At 47.6% G+C, this 19,856-nt stretch overlaps 1 protein-coding gene across 1 annotated transcript in view; it reads right to left on the reverse strand.

Moving 5' to 3' along the window:
- Positions 1–8,282: 8,282 nt before the first annotated feature.
- The window catches only part of flncb (filamin C, gamma b (actin binding protein 280)), a gene marked incomplete at its 5' end in the record, with an annotated part of 155,781 nt that continues 144,207 nt past the window's right edge, over positions 8,283–19,856 (reverse strand). Inside the window, 7 exon segments of the mRNA XM_084330952.1 lie at positions 8,283–9,461; positions 11,780–11,989; positions 12,419–12,637; positions 14,204–14,380; positions 14,543–14,675; positions 16,494–16,609; positions 17,570–17,707. Of these exon segments, the coding sequence (XP_084187078.1) occupies positions 9,274–9,461; positions 11,780–11,989; positions 12,419–12,637; positions 14,204–14,380; positions 14,543–14,675; positions 16,494–16,609; positions 17,570–17,707 (1,181 nt within the window). The 3' untranslated portion in view covers positions 8,283–9,273.

Here is a 19,856-nt window from a genome sequence, read left to right on the forward strand (position 1 = left end):
CCGGGAGGAGGTTGAGGTACTGGAACGCTGGTGCCAGGACAACAGCCTGCTCCTGAACATTGGTAAAACCAAGGAGCTGATCGTGGATTTTAGGAGAAGACAGCAGGGGACACACACACCACTGAGGATAAACGGGGATACCGTGGACAGGGTGAGCAGCTTCAAGTACCTGGGGGACCACATCTCAGAGGATCTGACATGGACAACACACATAGACTCAGTCGTAAAAAAGGCGAAGCAGCGCCTCTACCACCTGAGACAGTTAAGGAAGTTCAGAGTATCTGGGAAGATACTCCAGTCCTTCTACTCCGGAGCTGTAGAGAGCATCTTGACTGGAAACATCACTGCCTGGTATGGAAACAGCAAGGCACAGGACAAGAAGGCCCTACAGAGTGGTGCGCTCAGCTGAGCGTACTACGGGTATTGCAGTACCACCCCTGCAGGTCTTATATAACAGGAGGTGCAAATCCAGAGCCTGCAGAATAATGAAAGACCCTCACCACCCCAACAACAGCCTGTTCAAGCTGCTGCGGTCAGGCAAACGCCTGTGCACACCAGCAACTAGGACAGAGAGACTTTGGCTCAGCTTCTTCCCCCAGGCCATCAGAGTCTTGAACACTGAACTCTCCACACACAAGCACACATGAGCACACACACAACACACACTGTATACGCTCACACACTAACAGTCACTTTAGCATTGACTTGATCTGTAGATTGAAATTAAGTTTTGTACACCACGATTTAAGAACTCCTTACACCTTACATAAAAATGATTGTGCAGTGTGTGTGTGTGTGTGTGTGTGTGTGTGTCTGGTGGCTGGTGTGATTGTCCTCCTTCAGACCATCTGGGCCTTTGCTGACTGGACTATTATACAAACACACACACACACACTGCACAATAATTTTTATTTAAGGAGTTCTTAAATTGTGGTGTGTTTGTATTTATTGTTTTCTGTAATGTATTGGATATGATGTATTGTGCTTTTCATTGAAAGGTGGGAGGAGGAAATGTGTAGGGAGAGAGTGAAGGAGGGAAGGTGGAAGGAGGGAGGGAAGGTGGAGGGAGAGAGGGAAGGAGGGAAGGTGGAGGGAGAGAGGGAGAGAGGGAAGGTGGAGGGAGAGAGCGAAGGAGGGAAGGTGGAGGGAGAGAGGGAGGGAAGGTGGAGAGAGAGAGGGATGGAGGGAGAGAGGGAAGGTGGAGGGAGAGAGCGAAGGAGGGAAGGTGGAGGGAGAGAGGGAGGGAGGGAAGGTGGAGGGAGAGAGGGATGGAGGGAGAGAGGGAAGGAGGGAGAGAGTGAAGGAGGGAGGGAAAGAAGGTGGAGGAAGAGAGGGAAAGAGGGAGAGAAGGAAGGAGGAGGGAGAGAGGGAAGGTGGAGGGAGAGAGGGAAAGAGGGAAGGAGAAGGGAGAGAGAGAAGGTGGAGGGAGAGAGGGAGGGAAGGAGGGAGAGAGGGAAAGAGGGAGAGATGGAAGGAGGAGGGAGAGAGGGAAGCAGGAGGGAGAGGGAAGGAGGGATAGAAGGTGGACGGAGAGACGGAAGGAGGGAGGGAAGGTGGAGGGAAGGTGGAGGGAGAGAGGGAAGGAAGGTGGAGGGAGAGAGGGAAGGAAGGTGGACGGAGAGGTTAGTGTGTGTGTGTGTGTGTGTGTGTGTGTGTGTGTGTGTGTGTGTGTGTGTGTGTGTGTGTGTGTGTGTGCGTGTGTGCGTGTGTGTGTGTGTGTGTGTGTGTGTGTGTGTGTGTGTGTGTGTGTGTGTGTGTGTGTGTGTGTGTGTGTGTGTGTGTGTGTGTGTGGCTGGTGGCTGGTGTGATTGTCCTCCTTCAGACCATCTGGGCCTTTGCTGACTGGACTATTATACAAACACACACTGCACAATCATTTTTATTTAAGGAGTTCTTAAATTGTGGTGTGTTTGTATTTATTGTTTTATGTAATGTATTGGATATGATGTATTGTGCTTTTCATTGAAAGGTGGGAGGAGGAAATGTGTAGGGAGAGAGGGAGGGAGAGAGGGAAGGAGGGAGGGAGAGAGGGAATAAGGGAGGGAAGGAGGGTGGAGGGAAGGAGGGAGGGAAGGTGGAGGGAGAGAGGGAAGAAGGGAGGGAAGGAGGGTGGGGGGAGAGAGGGAAGGAGGGTGGAGGGAGAGAGGGAAGGAGGAGGGAGAGAGGGAAGAAGGGAGGGATAGAGGGAGGGAGAGGGAAGGAGGAAACGTGTAGGGAGAGAGAGAGGGAGAGAGGGAAGGAGGGAGGGAAGGTGGAGGGAGAGAGGGAAGAAGGGAGGGAAGGAGGGTGGAGGGAGAGAGGGAGGGAAGGTGGAGGGAGAGAGGGAAGAAGGGAGGGTGGAGGGAGAGAAGGAAGGAGGAGGGAGAGAGGGAAGAAGGGAGGGATAGAGGGAGGGAGAGGGAAGGAGGAAGGGAAGGAGGGTGGAGGCAGAGAGGGAGGGAAGGTGGAGGGAGAGAGGGAAGAAGGGAGGGAAGGTGGAGGGAGAGAGGGAAGAAGGGAAGGAGGGAGAGAGGGAAGGAGGGGGGGAAGGAGGGTGGAGGGAGAGAGGGAAGGAGGGAGGGAAGGTGGAGGGAGAGAGGGAAGAAGGGAAGGAGGGAGAGAGGGAAGGAGGGGGGAAGGAGGGTGGAGGGAGAGAGGGAAGGAGGGAGGGATGGAGGGTGGAGGGAGAGAGGGAAGGTGGAGGGAGAGAGGGAAGGTGGAGGGAGAGAGGGAGGGAGAGAGGGAAGGAGGGAGGGAAGGTGGAGGGAGAGAGGGAAGAAGGGAGGGAAGGAGGGTGGAGGGAGAGAGGGAAGAAGGGAGGGAAGGTGGAGGGAGAGAGGGAAGAAGGGAAGGAGGGAGAGAGGGAAGGAGGGGGGGAAGGAGGGTGGAGGGAGAGAGGGAAGGAGGGAGGGGATGTGGAGGGAGAGAGGGAAGAAGGGAAGGAGGGAGAGAGGGAAGGAGGGGGGGAAGGAGGGTGGAGGGAGAGAGGGAAGGAGGGAGGGAAGGAGGGTGGAGGGAGAGAGGGAAGGTGGAGGGAGAGAGGGAAGGTGGAGGGAGGGAGAGAGGGAAGGAGGGAGGGAAGGTGGAGGGATAGAGGGAAGAAGGGAGGGAAGGAGGGTGGAGGGAGAGAGGGAAGGAGGAAGGGAAGGTGGAGGGAGAGAGGGAAGAAGGGAGGGAAGGAGGGTGGAGGGAGAGAGGGAAGGAGGGAGGGAAGGTGGAGGGAAGGTGGAGGGAGAGAGGGAAGAAGGGAGGGAAGGAGGGAGGGAGAGGGAAGGAGGAAGGGAAGGTGGAGGGAGAGAGGGAAGAAGGGAGGGAAGGAGGGTGGAGAGAGGGAAGAAGGGAATGAGGGAGAGAGGGAAGAAGGGAGAGAAGGTGGAGGGAGAGAGGGAAGAAGGGAATGAGGGAGAGAGGGAAGAAGGGAGGGAAGGTGGAGGGAGAGAGGGAAGAAGGGGGGGAAAGAGGGTGGAGGGAGAGAGGGAAGGAGGGAGGGAAGGAGGGTGGAGGGAGAGAGGGAAGGAAGGTGGAGGGAGAGAGGGAAGGAGGGAGGGAAGGAGGGTGGAGGGAGAGAGGGAAGGAGGGAGGGAAGGAGGGTGGAGGGAGAGGGAAGGAAGGTGGAGGGAAGGAGGGAAGGAGGGAGGGACATAAGGTGGAGGGAGAGAGGGAAGGAGGGGGGAAGGAGGGTGGAGGGAGAGAGGGAAGGATGGAGGGACATAAGGTGGAGGGAGAGAGGGAAGGAGGGAGGGAAGGTGGAGGGAGAGAGGGAAGGAGGGTGGAAGGCGTGAGGGAAGGACGGAAGGAGGGAGGAAAGGAGGGAAGGAAGGTGGAGGGAGAGAGGGAAGGAGGGAGGGAAGGAAGGTGGAGGGAGAGAGTGAAGGAGGGAAGGTGGAGGGAGAGAGGGAAGGAGGGAAGGTGGAGGGAGAGAGGGAAGGTGGAGGGAGAGAGGGAAGGAGGGAAGGTGGAGGGAGAGAGGGAAGGAGGGAGGGAAGGTGGAGGGAGAGAGGGAGGGAAGGTGGAGGAAGAGAGGGAAAGAGGGAGAGAGGGAAGGAGGAGGGAGAGAGCGAAGGTGGAGGGAGAGAGGGAGGGAAGGTGGAGGGAGAGAGGGAAAGAGGGAGAGAGGGAAGGAGGAGGGAGAGAGCGAAGGTGGAGGGAGAGAGGGAGAGAGGGAAGGAGGGAGAGAGTGAAGGAGGGAGGGAAGGAAGGTGGAGGGAGAGAGGGAAGGAGGGAGAGAGTGAAGGAGGGAGGGAAGGAAGGTGGAGGGAGAGAGGGAGGGAAGGTGGAGGGAGAGAGGGAAAGAGGGAGAGAGGGAAGGAGGAGGGAGAGAGCGAAGGTGGAGGGAGAGAGGGAGGGAAGGTGGAGGGAGAGAAGGAGGGAAGGAGGGAGAGAGGGAAAGAGGGAGAGAGGGAAGGAGGAGGGAGAGAGGGAAGGAGGGAGGGAAGGTGGAGGGAGAGAGGGAAGGAATGTGGAGGGAGAGAGGGAAGGAGGGAGGGAAGGTGGAGGGAGAGAGGGAAGGAATGTGGAGGGAGAGAGGGAAGGAGGGAGGGAAGGTGGAGGGAGAGAGGGAAGGAAGGTGGAGGGAGAGAGGGAAGGAAGGTGGAGGGAGAGAGGGAAGTATAGGTGGAAGGAGAGAGGGAAGGAAGGTGGAGGGAGAGAGGGAAGGAGGGAGGGAAGGTGGAGGGAGAGAGGGAAGGAAGGTGGAGGGTGAGAGGATTCTATGTCTCCTATCTCTCTTCATAAAGCACTCTACTCTACTCTACTATTCTATCTGTCTCTGTGTGCTGCACACGCTCACACTCAACGGTCACACAATGAAAAGTTCACTTAAAAAAAAAACGGGAGTGGTTCTTGTATAGTAAATTGATGGATATAGCAAGATAGCATAAGGATATATAGTACTGTATAACTGTATATTGTATAGTATAGTATTGTATAGTAGTGTACTGTACATAAGGCCCAGTGCCTCATCCGTAGCTATAACACTGTATTGCACTATCACAGGACCTTAGCATGTCTTTTACCATGCTTTTTGTAAACTTTATGTACATTATACCTGTTATGTCTTATTCTTATTACTTGTATTATTGCACAATCGCTGCGGGCATGACCACCCACATTTCACTGTATGCTTGTATGCCGTGACAAATAAAACTCTTGACTTGACTTGTCTCCTATCTCTCCCTTCACATTCCACAAACAGCCTGTATGAATGCACATCGCTTAATAAACCAGGTGGACATAATTGCATTCTTCCTCTAGCACTCTCTCTCTCTCTCTCTCTCTCTCTCTCTCTCTCTCTCTCTCTCTCCTTCCTTTATATTAAAGGAGTGCCTTTGACATTTGAATTTTCTTTCTTCACTTAAAACTTTTCTTTCTCCTCCAGTGGGACAAGTGTCAAGTGAAGAAAAATAATCAACTGAAATTCAAAATGTCAAACTAACTCCCCGACTCCCTTCTCTCTCTCTCTCTCTCTCTCTCCCCCTCTATCTTTCTCATTCCTCTCACAAAAGCTGTAACGTTGTCCTTCAACATGCTCACTTGACCGTCGTCTCTCTCTGTCTCTCTTTCTGCTTTGAAATGCATCAGCTATAATACACCCATTCAAAATCCCAAACACAGTGCAGCGTACATTCCGACCATTTAGCATAGTAAAATGCATGACATTCCACACTTGTGTGTGCACACACACCCCCTGTCTGATACAGTAACCTAGTATCTACATAACAGGAATATCTGTGTGCGTGCTTTGAGTTCCTGAGTGACAGTTCCATTTCCTGAAGCTCTGCTTCCATCTAGAGGCGACTAGGGGAATCTCTGATCATCTTTGTGCAGGCAAGAGGGAGTTGTACAAGGATGTTAATGTTATTTTGGCATGGAGCTTGAGGTGTAAATAAGGCTTGAGTGCGTGTTCATGTTTACCGCGCAGATTTGGTTCCTGGTGTACACGTTCGCACAACGCCTTGGGTTTAAAACGGTGGCTTAATTATTTAGACCAGGGCCGCTATACAGTACCTCCCCTGGCTGGAAGCCCATTCTAATACCCTGGGCTGAGTATCAATTCCACTCACTATCAATGATGTATGAGGCATGAACTGAAGCCAGTGTATTTTCCATTGCCTGCCATCCAATTGGGGCTAAATATCTGCCTTGTAAAAGGGCCGGTAAATATGCATTTTGTGTGTGTGTGTTTGAGATGGTACGGTCCTGTAGGGGTGTCTGTCTGATGGTACGGTCCTATAGGGGTGTCTGAAATTGTTGGATAATATAGAGTTACAGGTAAGAAGGATATATAAATGTGTTGACCCCCTTATTTTTTACCTCTTTTGGGGAGGGGGTTGTCTTTCATATTAGCAATATGTTTTGAGGGGGACAAATGTACCTCTTCTCAATATCGAAGGGGGCATGTTCCCTGCAACCCCCCCTAAATCGATGCCTATACGATGGGTGAACATCTCTCTCCCTCCCACCCTCTGCTTTCCTCCTCTCTCCATCTCATCTAGCCCCTTTCGTGACTGTGATGCACCGAGTGAATACACAGTCCCTTATACCTTCATAGAAAAATACCTCTGTCTCGCTTTTCTCTATCAAGTACAAGTAGCGCAGAGACATTTCAAAGGTACTCACAGTTGCACGAGGGTTTCGGACAGACAAACGCTAGGGTTTGAAAGCTTGGCGTTGCTAATAAACATTTAAAATATTTTTTATAAACTGGTCAACACTGATCAAAACGGCTTTATTTCCGTCTTTGGCTGCCTGATGCGTCTGCGCTGTGATCACAGCACAGGCGCATCAGGCACCCAATGCCGGAAATAAACCAGTCTATAAAAAATATTTTAAATGTTTATTAGCAACGCCGAGCTTTCAAACCCTAGCGTTTGTCTGTCGAGAAACCCTCGTGCAACTGTGAGTACCTTTGACATTTTTCATTGAAAATGTTGCAATGACAGATTTATCTGTGTTTGAAGAACATTTGGGACCAGCAGTCGCCTGGTAGTCGGTAGGTTCCCGGTTCGATTCCCACTCCCCCCAGCAGTGTGTCGAAGTGTCCTTGAGCAAGACACTTAACCCCTAATTGCTTCCGATGAGCAGGTTGGCACCTTGCATGGTTGCCTCCGCTGTTGGTGTGTGAGTGAATTGATGAATGTGAGGAACAAATTGTAAAGCGCTTTGGATAAAAGCACTTTATAAATGCAGTAAATTTACCATTTATATGAAAGTGACCCAAATCAGAATTGATTCCATGTGATTTGTGCTGTCGTGAAATAATCAGATCTTAAGTCACATATTGAGAGATTTGGGCCATTTTTGCCTACAGTCTTGAACATAGCCTTTTTGTGTCCCGTTACTGTATGCGCTTGTGGCGTGCTTGTGCGTTTTCAGGGATTCCCTATTTCTCCTACTGCGCTCTATTCACAGTATTCAATCGCAGACGTCTTGGTCGCACACAACAGGCGATTGTAATCAAATACCAGGTGTGGCTAATTGAATGACAACTGTGGCCAATGAGCTGTGGCTCTGCGCCATATTGTACAGCGAAACACAGCAAAGAAATCTCTCAAAACCCATTGATTATTCTAAGACCCTAGCAAAGATTTAGCCAGGTGGAGTGGTGGTCATTCCAGTGGTCAAAAACGCCATTGGATACCTTTTAAAAAGGAACCCGCCGACATTATGGGAAATGCGCTTACCAATGAACGAATGGAAGCGGATACAGACCAGCTTCCCTAGCCGTTGGCCAAAAACACACCTCCCGTTGTTTTAGTTAAGCCAGGCTGGTTTATCCGTATTCCGCTTCCGTTAATTTGCTAATTTGCTAATAAACTAAGCTAGCTTGCAGCCGGATAGCTTTCTACTGAACACACAGAGAGGAAATTGATATCTAACTTCTCGTCTGACTCTGGAGAATAAGATAAATGCCTTTCCCATGATGTCGGTGTGTCCCTTTTAAGATAGTGGATCCGAAAAGCAGCAGCGGCGTTGAAAATGACAGAACCTTTTCTGAAGAGTGAATCTGTGCTGTGGAACAGAGGAAGAAGTCGCCACGCTCGATCAGAAACCAGACGGAATGCTTTGCGATGGCAAGTTTAGCAGATAACCTTTTATTATGCCTGCACAATCTTACCAAATAGAAGGTTAATATATCAAACAATTAAGAATTATCTTTTCTTTTTTTTATCCATTTTTCATACATATAAAATCAGCTATAAAATGTCACTCTGTAATACTGTTTCATTGTAGCGTCGGTGGGCAACATTCACACAGGAAACTGACTGATTGCTACGACGCACTCTTTTTTTCTTTCTCCTTAGTACAAAATCTCAGCCAATCGCATCTCTGTATCCGTGCGAGCGACAGGAGCCAGGGTCAGGACATGGCACAGTATCGGGAAGAGCTCTGAGATCGACCGAACCCTTTCCTCCTTCATAAAAATAAGACAATTTTTCTTTTTCTGTCAAAGAAAACAAAAAAATAAAGGTCTGAATAAATAATAAAAGTCAAAAGCATCGAGTTTGTTTCGAAGGTTCGAATAGTCACAAAACACACGCGGCTCGTCATACTTCGTCACGTGTCACTTTGGCCTGCTGCGGCATTGTGGGATACCTTTTTAAAACAGCCCAGAGAAAATGGCCGACACAATGAACAGGAGAACGTAGGTGTGACCAGGCCAGTCGCCGCTTCCTCTCCATACAACCTCTAGCTTTGAAAAGTAAACGTAAAAAAAAAGGAAAAAACGTGAAAAGAACAAAAAACAAAGAGGTCTGGGTGGAAACGATAAAGATGGGCAGCAAGTGGCTGAGTTCAGAGTTTACGCTTACATTCAGAATTCAAAACACATTTTTTCTTTTTTTTCCTTCTCGTCAAACGAGCCACGTGGCCAGTAGGATTCGGCAACGTCACCAAAAACCAACTTACCTATCGAGCCGCCAGAATAGTTCTTAGAATAAGCACAGAATTATTTGAGCACAGGTTGGCAGTAGTAGATTCAAGCCCTGTTTTTACGATTCCTATGATCCTTTTAACACTGGCGGGAAAAGGAACATAGATAGTGTGTCTGATTCCTCGACATGCAGCAGGTATGAGACGGTGGTGTGAGACGTGACGTGTGTTCAATAGAGAGAGAGAGAGAGAGACATACAGTATAGGCTACGTGTGAATTTTGAAAACAGCAAGAGTCACCTCCGCCCCTTTAGTGCGTCTGAGAGGGTAAGAGGGTTCTGGGGGCATGTCCACCTTGGGATACATCAGGGGGGGGGGGGGGGAGGGGGGGGGATCCTAGCAGACAGAGGGGGGAGTCCATTTCTATGGGACGGTGACGTGGAAGGGACTGCCGGGGACATGCTCGTCCCCCCACTTGACGATGAGGATGTAGTGGCCCTGCTCCTTAACGGTGTACGTGACGTTGTACATCCGGTTGCCCATGTGCTTCACATACACCTCCTCGCAGGGGGTCTTGGGTCCGTGAACCCCCACCATCAACATGTTGGTACCTGCCGAGGAGAGGAGACGGCGGAATGAATATAAACATGAAAACATGGCCCTGATTTTTAAGGCCCTTATTGGTAAGCTACCTCCGTATACTACATCATTATTGGTAAGCTACCTTCTTATACTACATCATTATTGGTAAGCTACCTCCTTATACTACATAATTATTGGTAAGCTACCTCCTTATACTACATCATTATTGGTAAGCTACCTCCTTATACTACATCATTATTGGTAAGCTACCTCCTTATACTACATCATTATTGGTAAGCTACCTCCTTATACTACATCATTATTGGTAAGCTACCTTCTTATACTATATAATTATTGGTAAGCTACCCCCTTATATTACATCATTATTGGTAAGCTACCTCCTTATACTACATCATTATATTGGTAAACTACCTCCTTATACTACATCATTATTGGTAAGCTAGCTTCTTATACTATATAATTATTGGTAAGCTACCTCCTTATACTACATCATTATTGGTAAGGTAGCTTCTTATACTATATAATTATTGGTAAGCTACCTCCTTATACTACATCATTATTGGTAAGCTAGCTTCTTATACTATATAATTATAGGTAAGCTACCTCCTTATACTACATCATTATTGGTAAGCTACTTCCTTATACTACAGCATTATTGGTAAGCTACCTCCGTATACTACATCATTATTGGTAAGCTACCTCCTTATACTACATCATTATTGGTAAGCTACCTCCTTATACTACATCATTATTGGTAAGCTACCTCCTTATACTACATCCTTATTGGTAAGCTACCTCCTTATACTACATCATTATTGGTAAGCTGCCTCCTTATACTACATCATTATTGGTAAGCTACCTCCTTATACTACATCATTATTGGTAAGCTACCTCCTTATACTACATCATTATTGGTAAGCTACCTCCTTATACTACATCATTATTGGAATGGAATTGTGGAACCTATGGAACCCGTTCTAATGACTGGCTGGTCCTTAAGGTCCAGTTTGCTCGGAACAGAGTGAAACAGCATTTTGCTACGATGCCCCTCTAGCTCATGGAATGAACTCCAACCGTCCTTAAAGCTTGAGATTCTCCCCTCTGTTGCAGAGTTTAAAACCTTGATCTCCAACCTTTGTCAATCAAGTTGTACATGTTTTAATTGATCTGTTATCCTTGATTTGTGCCTCGCCTCTTTTCTTCTTTTGCTTATTTCTGTTACACTCTTGACAAGAAATTCATTGGCTTAAACTAATTTACAAAACCCTCCTTGGTCTGACCCCTCCTTATCTGATACACCTGTTAAAATTGTAATCTACTCCCTATAACACCAGAGCTGCTCACCATATCTCTATAACACCAGAGCTGCTCACCATATCTCTATAACACCAGAGCTGCTCACCATATCTCTATAACACCAGAGCTGCTCACCATATCTCTATAACACCAGAGCTGCTCACCATATCTCTATAACACCAGAGCTGCTCACCATATCTATATAACACCAGAGCTGCTCACCATATCTCTATAACACCAGAGCTGCTCACCATATCTCTATAACACCAGAGCTGCTCACCATATCTCTATAACACCAGAGCTGCTCACCATATCTCTATAACACCAGAGCTGCTCACCATATCTCTATAACACCAGAGCTGCTCACCATATCTCTATAACACCAGAGCTGCTCACCATATCTCTATAACACCAGAGCTGCTCACCATATCTCTATAACACCAGAGCTGCTCACCATATCTCTATAACACCAGAGCTGCTCACCATATCTCTATAACACCAGAGCTGCTCACCATATCTCTATAACACCAGAGCTGCTCACCATATCTCTATAACACCAGAGCTGCTCACCATATCTCTATAACACCAGAGCTGCTCACCATATCTCTATAACACCAGAGCTGCTCACCATATCTCTATAACACCAGAGCTACTCACCATATCTCACTAGATGTTCCCCGTGTTAACACTTCCTTTGGTCAAGCCTCCTTCCAATGTGCTGCGCCCAGCAGTTGGAATGAGAGGCAAAATACTTTGAAAATGGACAAATGTATCCCCCCTCACTACTTTTAATGACTCTGTCCTCATCCTAGAGCCATATGAAATCCGCATTCACGGAATCGCGGACGGAATCGCGTAATTGAGCAATAAAAACGGAATCAACTGTAAGCGTGGAATATTGCAGAATTTGCCCTAATCTGGACTGAAGTTCCGTGTTCGGGGGAACATGGAACGTTTGGTGCAACGCGAACATGACCGGGGACGCTACAGCGTGTGTATAATATAAAGCTGCAGAGTTTAAACCTCTCACCCGCTTTGCTGCAGTCCACCGTGAAGGCGTTCTTCTGTCCCACGAAGGCTTTTGATAGGCCGGAGCCTCTGGGGACCACCTCGCTGGCGTCCGAGGAGAACGTGGGCAGCAGGGAGGCGAAGGACCCGGCCATCGTAGACGACTTGGTGACCGTCTCCACGACGACAGACGACGTCTCATGCAGACTGTGGCCCCCGGACAGACGAGTCCCTAGAGGGAGAGAGAGAGGGAGGGAGAGAGGGAGAGGGAGAGAGAGAGAGAGACAGAGAGAGAGAGAGAGAGAGAGAGAGAGAGAGAGAGAGAGAGAGAGAGAGAGTTTGGGTCAGTGATATAATTGAGATTGTTATGATTGAGACATGGTAAATGGTAAATGGCTGCTTTTTTATATAGCGCTTTTATCCAAAGCGCTTTACAATTTGTTCCTCACATTTTACCCATTCACTCACACATTCACACATCGACACGCTGCCCAGGAGGAGCGGGAATCGAACCGGGAACCTCCGGATTGCCAGACGACTGCTCTACCTCCCGAGCCACTGTCGCCCCACATTTCATTGCATTGTGGGAAGGATTAGGAGGCGCCCCCCCCCCCCCCCCGCACCACACAGAGGGCATCGAGGTTCAGCGAGGTGACCTCACCTGAGACTTTGGCCTTGAAGGGGCTCCCCACGATGTGCTGGGGGCCTCCGTATTTGATGGAGATCAGGTAGCTCCCGGGGGCCATGGGGGTGTAGGTGACCTTGTAGCCCTCCGTACACTCCTGGCAGTCCATCTTCACCTTGGACGGCCCGTCGATGGTCACGGACAGGGCCCCCGAGCCGGCGTTACACGTGTTCATCCCGAACTCTGACGCCACGCCTAGAGGAGGAGTAGGAGGAGGGGGAGGAAGAGGAGGGGGAGGAGGAGGAATTAGGAGGAAGAGGAGAAAGAGGAGGAGGAGGAGGAGGAGGAGGAGGGGGAGGGGGAGGAGGAGGAGGAGGGGGGGGGGGGGTGAGGAGGAGGAAGAGGAGGAGGAGTGGGAGGGGGAGGAGGAGGAGGGGGAAGAGGAGGAGGAGGAAGAGGAGGAGGAGGAGGAGGAGGGGGAGGAAGAGGAGGAGGAGAAGGAGGAGGAGGAGTAGGAGGAGGATGAGGAGGAGGGGGAGGGGGAGGAGGAGAGGGGGAGGATGAGGAGGAGGAGGGGGAGGAGGACGAGAAGTAGGAGGATGAAGAGGAGGGGGAGGAGGAGGAAGAGGAAAAGGAGGTGAAGGAGGAGGAGGAGGAGGACAAAGAGGAGGGGGAGGAGGAGGAGGAAGAGGATGAGGAGGGGGAGGAGGAGGAAGAGGAGGAGGAGGACGAAGAGGAGGGGGAGGAAGAGGAGGGGGAGGAGGAAGAAGAGGAGGAGGTGAAGGAGGAGGACGAAGAGGAGGGGGAGGAGGAGGAAGAGGAAGATGAGGTGGAGGAGGAAGAGGAGGTGGAGGAAGAGGAGGAGGAGGATGAAGAGGAGGGGGGGGGAGGAGGAAGAGGAGGAGGAGGGGGAGGAGGAGGAAGAGGACGAAGAGGAGGGGGAGGAGGAGGTGAAGGAGGAAGAGGAGAAGAAGGAGGAATAGGAGGAAGAGAAAGAGGAGGAGGAAGAGGAGGAGAAGGGACACAGATGGAGGGAGAACCGATCAGCTCTCAGCTCTCAAAGGTTACTGCCGTCACTGTAAGTGACCGTTAAAAGAAATCTATAGACCGTTTCAATGGCCTTTTCATGGCAGTTTGTTGCGGTTAACTGCATCCAGAGTCACTGCCTCAACATGAAAACAGACATGAAAATGTCTAAACTTAAGCCCTGAATGTCAGTACCTCTGTATGGGAAGCTACAGGATCAATAACGAATGTGTATATGTTTAAGATTCAAGATTTAAGAGGTTTATTCATCACATACATACACAAGACATATAGTGAAATGGTTTGTATGTTGTTTATTGTACTGAGTGTAAGACAGTGCCACAAAAGACAACTAAAACATCCAGGCCCTATCACCCACACATCCAGGCCCTATCACCCACACATCCAGGCCCTATCACCCACACATCCAGGCCCTATCACCCACACATCCAGGCCCTATGACCCACACATCCAGGCCCTATCACCCACACATCCAGGCCCTATCACCCACACATCCAGGCCCTATCACCCACACATCCAGGCCTTATCACCCACACATCCAGGCCCTATCACCCACACATCCAGGCCTTATCACCCACACATCCAGGCCCTATCACCCACACATCCAGGCCCTATCACCCACACACGAAGCCTCGCATAACAGAGAGAACCAATCACCCAAATGTTGACGAAAACATTGATCCCATCATTGTGTATCAGGGCATCACACCAAGTAGCCTATAATATGACATCAACAGGGTAAAGACTGAAGGGTAAATGCGACCCGCTGGCTACCTGTGGTTCCGCCCTCCAGACCGGGACCGAAGGCCGACACCATGCCGGGGTCCCCCACCTGGCCCGGCTCGCCCACGCGGATCTTGAAGGGGCTGCCGGGGATGTGACTCCCGTTGAAGCGGACATCGATGGAGTGAACGCCATTCTCCCGCGGGATGAACCGGATGGCGTGCTGGTCTGCGGCGGGGGAAGAGATTCAGGAGGAATTGGTCATCTTTCATCTCGGATAAGAATTACCTCAAATATTGTTCTGTCGCCCTTCTATTTGGTCTTTCGCGTGATCACTTCTTTAGCTAAATCACAGAGTTAGGCTGACATGTACATGTATGCGTGTCTTACCGGTGTCCAGCTCCGTGATGTAGCACTCCTCTACGGCCCCGGAAGGCGTGTGGACCTTGCCGTCGATGAGGCCCCTGGCTCCGTTCAACTTCACTGCAAATGAGGCCTCCTGACCCACCTTCAAACCCATCTCCTGGAGATAGATAGATAGATAGATAGATAGATAGATAGATAGATAGATAGATAGATAGATAGATAGATAGATAGATAGATAGATAGATAGATAGATAGATAGATAGATAGATAGATAGATAGATAGATAGATAGATAGATAGATAGATAGATAGATAGATATATTGGGAGATAAGGTGGATTTAGTGAGGAAAGGGAATCTCTCTGCTCTAAAGTGTATACTTGAGGTACTTAAGGTAGGAGGCGATATGGGTTATGAGGTAGCAGAGCTAGAGTGAGACGAGATTTAATGAGTGCTTTGGGAACTCTTAACTGTCACTCTGTGCCTGGGAAAGGTCAAAGATCAAACATACAGCACTATAGTTAGAGTGATGAGGTGCGGGGAGGGGGGGGGGCAGATTTATGCTACCTCCGGAGGCAGCTAGGCCCTAGACGGACGCACACGTACACACGTACACACACAGAAATACACTCCCCGCATATAGGTTTCGGAGAGCAACCGGCCCCTCGCACACACACTAAAACATCTATTCCTAGCAAATCAAAATGTCGCCTCCAATATAGAGGACGGTGCTATCGGTGAGTTAATCTGAAGTGTATATAGATCATATGAGAGAGCGGCCTATTCATAAGGCTGTGACCTCAGCTACTGAGTCCCAGGCTATAAATGCTGGTTGATAATCACAGTGCTCTGAATAGCTTGCACATGGCCTTCGTTTGTGTCTGTGCATGTGTGCGTGTGTGCGTGTGTGCGTGTGTGTGTGTGTGTTGCGACAGTGTGTAAATTCAGAAGGACCGTGCGAGATCCTCCTCTAAGTGCTTCACCACAGTACTCGGCCTGACCCATGGTTTGGCTGACATTAATAACCGATAAGTTGTTTTCCATGCTTTTCTTCCTTGTTGAACGGGTTATTACCCATATAACTGTGGGATAGCATGTACAATAATGCTGTATATACCATGTATATATATATATATATATATATATATATATATATATATATATTCTTACCGTATATATATACATCTATCCACATCTGTCTGTACATACCTGCATATAATCCTTTTTACATATCTGTAGATACTATATCTATATCTGTACATATCCTTTACCTACTCTTACTAGTTACACTGCTGGCCAATATGACTTACCATAGTGTCTTTATACCAGTATCACTGTACACATTAATACTACAACTCTGTATATAGATATATTACTCAGTTCTATTACAGTATCTATTACAGCACTATTACTCAGTAATAATGTATATGTTATACCCAGTTTAATCACCTGTACATTGGATATTACTATTGTACTTTACAGTATTTGCACTCTTTCATTTATTTACGTTGCACTGTACTTGTGCTGTATAATGATACAGACACATTTGAATCTAATCTAATCGAATCTAATCCAATCTATTACCTGAAAATGTATGTATATATTTACTGGGAACTGTGTAGGTTCACCATCAATGTCTGTCTGTCTGTCTGTCTGTCTGTCTGTGTGTAACCGGTGTCGTATTGCTCTGCGTTGTGTTTCGATTCGACCCCTGTTAAGGGATCGCCCTGTGTGGGCGGCATCACAGACCACTAGACCAAGAGGTGAATTCACTTCTTGGTAATGTGTCTGGACGCCTCTGGGGAGTGAGTGTACTTGCAGTACCTCTTAACGTCCCCAGCCACTTCACTACACTGTCCATCATGACTGTGGCTAGACACGCGGTACCTCCGTTACATGTGCGTGTGTGTGTGTGTGTGTGTGTGTGTGTGTGTGTGTGTGTGTGTGTGTGTGTGTGTGTGTGTGTGTGTGTCTCACCTGTAGGCTTGTGACAGTGAGGCGGCGGGCGTCGTCTGACAGGGTGGCGATTGGGACGATGAAGGGCGAGTCTGGGATGTGTTCATCGTTGAACTTAATGGACACCTCATAGTCACCTGGAAGCCAGATAACACATAGTTAATGGATCAGGCTCTTTCCACTATAACTGCAGTCAGTATGTTAACATACATACGTCTCTTATAGTACAAGGCAGTGTACTATACTATACTTTGTACTCTTATGGTACAAGGCAGTGTACTCTACTATACTTTGTACTATTATGGTACAAGGCAGTGTACTATACTATACTTTGTACTCTTATGGTACAAGGCAGTGTACTATACTATACGTTGCACTCGTATAGTACTAGCAGTGGTATGCCTACTATTTCAATGGTGGCATCAGGTATAAGACTTACCCACCATTTCCGTCAATGGCCTCGTTTTTGTTTCACACGGTCTAAATGTTATTATTTCCTAGTTCAACTCACTTCCCAGGGAATCATTTTAACTTCCAAGTCACAGTTACCATCTTTGGATGATAATTATTCTATTATAAATTATTCTAATTTAGGTGTATATATACTTTACTACATTCTGCACAATTGTACAGCCCTATATTATATTCTATTTTATTCTACTTTCAGTGTCTGTTAATGTTGCACCAAACGACCAACACAAATTCCTTGTATGTGCAAACGTACTTAAACTATAAAGATCTTTCTGATTCTGATAATAATTTAATAAACAGACTACTTGCACTTGTTACTGATTTACTGTGTTAGGGTTTATATGTTTACAGATCAAACTATAATTTTGTATGTACACTTATATGGGAACATATATATATCGCCGATCCTCTTGGGAGGAATCAGTGTGGACTGTGGGGGTGAGCTTGGGAGAGCGTCTGTCAGTGTATAAGTGTATTTTGTTGTTCTGTGTTTTGTTTTGTTTTGTTATGTATTGTATGTTTTGTATCCTATGTTAAGGACCCCCTCGAAAGCTAGATAGCATATCTCAAGGGGTTTATCCTTCTAATACATTTCAAAATTTAAAATTAATTTCCATAGGTCTTACCAGGCTCCTGAACCACATAGGCCACTCCGCAGGATCCATCCTTCCTGTCCTCGAAGGTGATCTCGGCCTTGCTGGGACCCTCCACGGCGATGGACAGGCCGCCCGCACCCGCCTCCCTGGTCCAGATACTGAACTCGGCTGACGATCGAAACACACAGATGCCATGGATGTAACAAACGGAAAGATGTATACAAATCTTACAAGATCATTTTTAGATGGTTAGTTGGTCTACCAAAAAAAAAGTGTCGGTACAACATATTATGGCACTAAATTCACATATACGATTCGCACCAGGAATCTGGAAGATTTGCCATATGGTTGCCGGGCAACCATTAATCAAACAAATAATTAGTAAAAGAAACATAAATGAGATACGGTGATGATATCTGACGGCAGTATCTTTCTTATAAAACGTTCTGAAGGCAGAACTAAGTCGAGCTCATTATGAATTGAAAATGGGGGACCCTGATGTAAACAAGACGAAAGTCTTTCTCTGGTCTGCATCCCCTTAACAATTGTGTGTATTGAGCCGTACTGTACCCATTCTGCAATCTGTTAATACAATTTTCAATCAATCAATCAATCTCCATACCTGAGAGATCCTAACCCCCACACCTCCCCTCCCCTCCCCCTGAACCTCCCTTTGTCCCTACACCCCTCCCCCTCCCCCTCCCCCCTGGGACAACCACAGGCCAGTCTTCCTCAGGTGTCCTCAGACTCCTCTGCCCAGCTCCTGATCTCTCCATTTGTAATTCATTCCTGTTGCCTTACCAATAATAATAATAATAATAATAATAATAATAATAATAATAATAATAATAATAATAATAATAATAATAATAATAATTGTTACAAAGGGTCAGATTAAGCCGAATATATATATTTATTACTTGAGATATATTGTATAGTATTTGTATATCGTCTGATATCCCTTGTATATTCTTTGTACATATACACGGAATATCCCTTTACCTAGTACAGACCATAATATTTCGTTCTCCTATTGGACAGCGATCCCCTAGGCGCCACGGCCATACCCCCAATGTCTAGTTCAAAGTCACCGCCAAGACATGCCTGGACATGACCGGCTCTGCGCAAGAATACGAGACAGAAATAAGGCTGGTACTAGATTGTTCACCTAACGTATAAATACGGCGCAGGTGAATACAGCAGTATGTTAACCAATAAGTTGAAGCCTCACACCACGATACAACGTGCTGTGAAGTGGGCCCGTTTTGCCCCAAAATAGAGCCTTGAGACCGCGTGCGAATTGATAGCTGAAGTGTCAGAGTTTAACGCTGTATCGTCGAGTTCGACCTATTCTATTATTAAGTAATAGTCTATTATGTATAGTGTATCGTGCGGCTACCGTTCTACAGTGACCAGCATTACCAACGCTTCCTCGTACCGAGCTAGTGTGCTTGTCCAGGCTGGGCGGCCTAACCTGGTGCCGTCATCCGAGGAGCCCTAGACGAGAACCGTGTGGATATGTACACTGGATAACCTACACCGGCGACTACAGAGCCCTTTTCGGCTGGATTATATTTGCTTTGGTCCTGTAGCTGATGGAGCGGAGAATCGTCTACACCCACAACTGTGTGGGATTTACCCTGTGAGGAGCAACGTCGAGCCCGCCTCTAGGACCCCTGAGGCTGGCTAGCTTTCCTCCATGCGGCACTGCATACCGGAGAATAGCTGTTGTTCGTCTGCGGATCAAGGGATTATTGCACTGTCTCCTGTACCTGGAGTCTCCTTATTCCTCGTTGACCCAGACTTTCGCTACCGACAAATCCTCTCCCCTGCTGGCCTACAACCGGAGGGACCCTATTAGTATCTCCAGCTGCCCTACTAGTGTACCATATATAATTCTTATGATACAGGTGGTATTAATTATCTCCTGCGTAATATGCTCATGGACTTACGCTCTTGACCTATTCATGCACATTCTTCGCCTTACAAGCGCAACTCTCAATCTTGATAAGTAAAGTAATGTAAGATAATCTTCGTGCTGCTAATAAATATTCTTCTAAACAGTATTTGTTGTGAAGCCGTGTCATTGTGGAGGTGTTCATCTCATATACATGTGTACTGTATGGCCAGTAGTAATGTACATAACTCAGTAGTGGTTTAATTATACCATACTTATTCAATACAGTCAGGGAATTGTACCCCTCAGTTACAATAATAATAATAATAATAATAATAATAATAATAATAATAATAATAATAATAATAATAATAATAATAATAATAATAATAATAATAATAATAATAATAATAATAATAA

This window comes from Notolepis coatsorum, assembly GCF_963971535.1.
Source record: "Notolepis coatsorum genome assembly, chromosome: 15".
In the NCBI taxonomy this organism is placed as follows: domain Eukaryota; kingdom Metazoa; phylum Chordata; class Actinopteri; order Aulopiformes; family Paralepididae; genus Notolepis; species Notolepis coatsorum.